This window comes from Sinocyclocheilus anshuiensis, unplaced genomic scaffold (assembly GCF_001515605.1).
Source record: "Sinocyclocheilus anshuiensis isolate Anshui unplaced genomic scaffold, SAMN03320099.WGS_v1.1 scaffold1632, whole genome shotgun sequence".
Classification (NCBI taxonomy): Eukaryota; Metazoa; Chordata; class Actinopteri; order Cypriniformes; family Cyprinidae; genus Sinocyclocheilus; species Sinocyclocheilus anshuiensis.
This window is the reverse complement of record NW_015558674.1, coordinates 949,565-950,972: the sequence shown is the minus strand read 5'-3', so window position 1 is coordinate 950,972 and position 1,408 is coordinate 949,565. Positions and strand designations below refer to the sequence as shown.

The window sequence follows — 1,408 nt, the reverse complement described above, 5'->3', positions numbered from 1 at the left end:
CAACATTCCTTCTTTTATATGGACTTTTTTTTTTTTTTTATAAATATTTTCAATAGTTATACATTTTTTTGTTTTTTAAATATTTACAATATTTTTTAATATTTTTTTATTTAACATTTAGTGTTTCCATCTCATATTTATATTTTATTTAAATTTTTTATAATATGTAATATATTTACTATTTTATCCCAATTTTCGATAATTTTTTTAATTTGCATTTTATTTTATTTTAGTTTGTTTTAATTTACCAAAAATGTTTTAATAGTTTTCGTTTTAATTTAACATTTAGTGTTTCCATCTCATATTTATATTTTATTAAAATTTTTTATATTTCCTTTTTTTCCTATTTACTATTATTTTATCCCAATTTTCTATTGTTTTTATTTGCATTTTATTTTAGTTTAGTTTGTTTCAATTTAACAAAAATGTTTTCATAGTTTTTGTTTTAATTTAACATTTAGTGTTTCCATCTCATATTTATATTTTATTAAAATTTTTAATATTTCCTTTTTTTCCTATTTCCTATTATTTTATCCCAATTTTCTATTTTTTTATTTGCATTTTATTTTAGTTTATTTTGTTTCAATTTAACAAAAATGTTTTCATAGTTTTTGTTTTAATGTCACCTGTACCATAATAACCCTGGTTAACAACAAGGGCGAGTGACTTACAGAATTGCCCTTTTTAAGCTCAACTATTGCTTTATTGGCCGTTTACCTTCAGGAAGGGAATGACGAAGGGCCTCAGGGGGAAGTTTGTAGCTTCTTGCAGTCTGGAGTGAAACTCTTCAATGGTGACGGTGGAGTTCTGTGGGAGAAACACATCGCTTGTTAACTCTGGCTCACATCTGATCAAACGGTGCTCGTGAAAGGCGTGTGTGAGAGACGCACCACCAGCGCCAGCACCAGGTTTCGGACGCTCTCTCCGATCTCGGGCGAGATGTCGTTGCCGAACTGCTGCAGTGTTGTGAGGAAGCGCTTGAGTTTGCTCAGCTGTCGTGCGCCGCAGGTGGCTGGAAGCTGCTGATTGGCCAGAGAGGAGGAAGATGATGATGAAGGGCCATTGTTGTAGCGCTGAGGCGGCGAGGGAATGGCGTTGAGCATCGGCGGAGAATGATTGATCCCATTAGTCACTGCAGAAACAGAGAATGTGGTTAGCAATGATCTGCAAACACAGAATTAATCAACATTTTAGTATTATTTATATACGATAATAGTTTTTATTAATATTTCGAATTATCTTTTATATTTTATTATATTTTATGTTTCCAGTTTTTATTTTAATTTTAGTTTTCTTATGTGCTTTTGTCTTTTTTTAAATATTACTATTTGTGGCCCTGCAGCACAAAAGCAGTCTTAAGTCGCTGGGGTATATTTGTAGCAATAGCCAACAATACATTGTATGGGTC

General features: G+C 31.1%; 1 protein-coding gene across 3 annotated transcripts in view; it reads right to left on the bottom strand.

Moving 5' to 3' along the window:
- The window catches only part of LOC107681292 (protein CBFA2T2-like), a 44,471-nt gene that overhangs the window by 10,392 nt on the left and 32,671 nt on the right, over positions 1 to 1,408 (bottom strand). For all 3 annotated transcript variants that reach the window (XM_016477563.1, XM_016477561.1, XM_016477562.1), the window contains 2 exons: positions 891 to 1,132; positions 718 to 807 (listed from right to left, as the gene is read on the bottom strand). In XM_016477563.1, the coding sequence (XP_016333049.1) occupies positions 718 to 807; positions 891 to 1,132 (332 nt within the window). The remainder of the gene's footprint in view (positions 1 to 717; positions 808 to 890; positions 1,133 to 1,408) is intronic.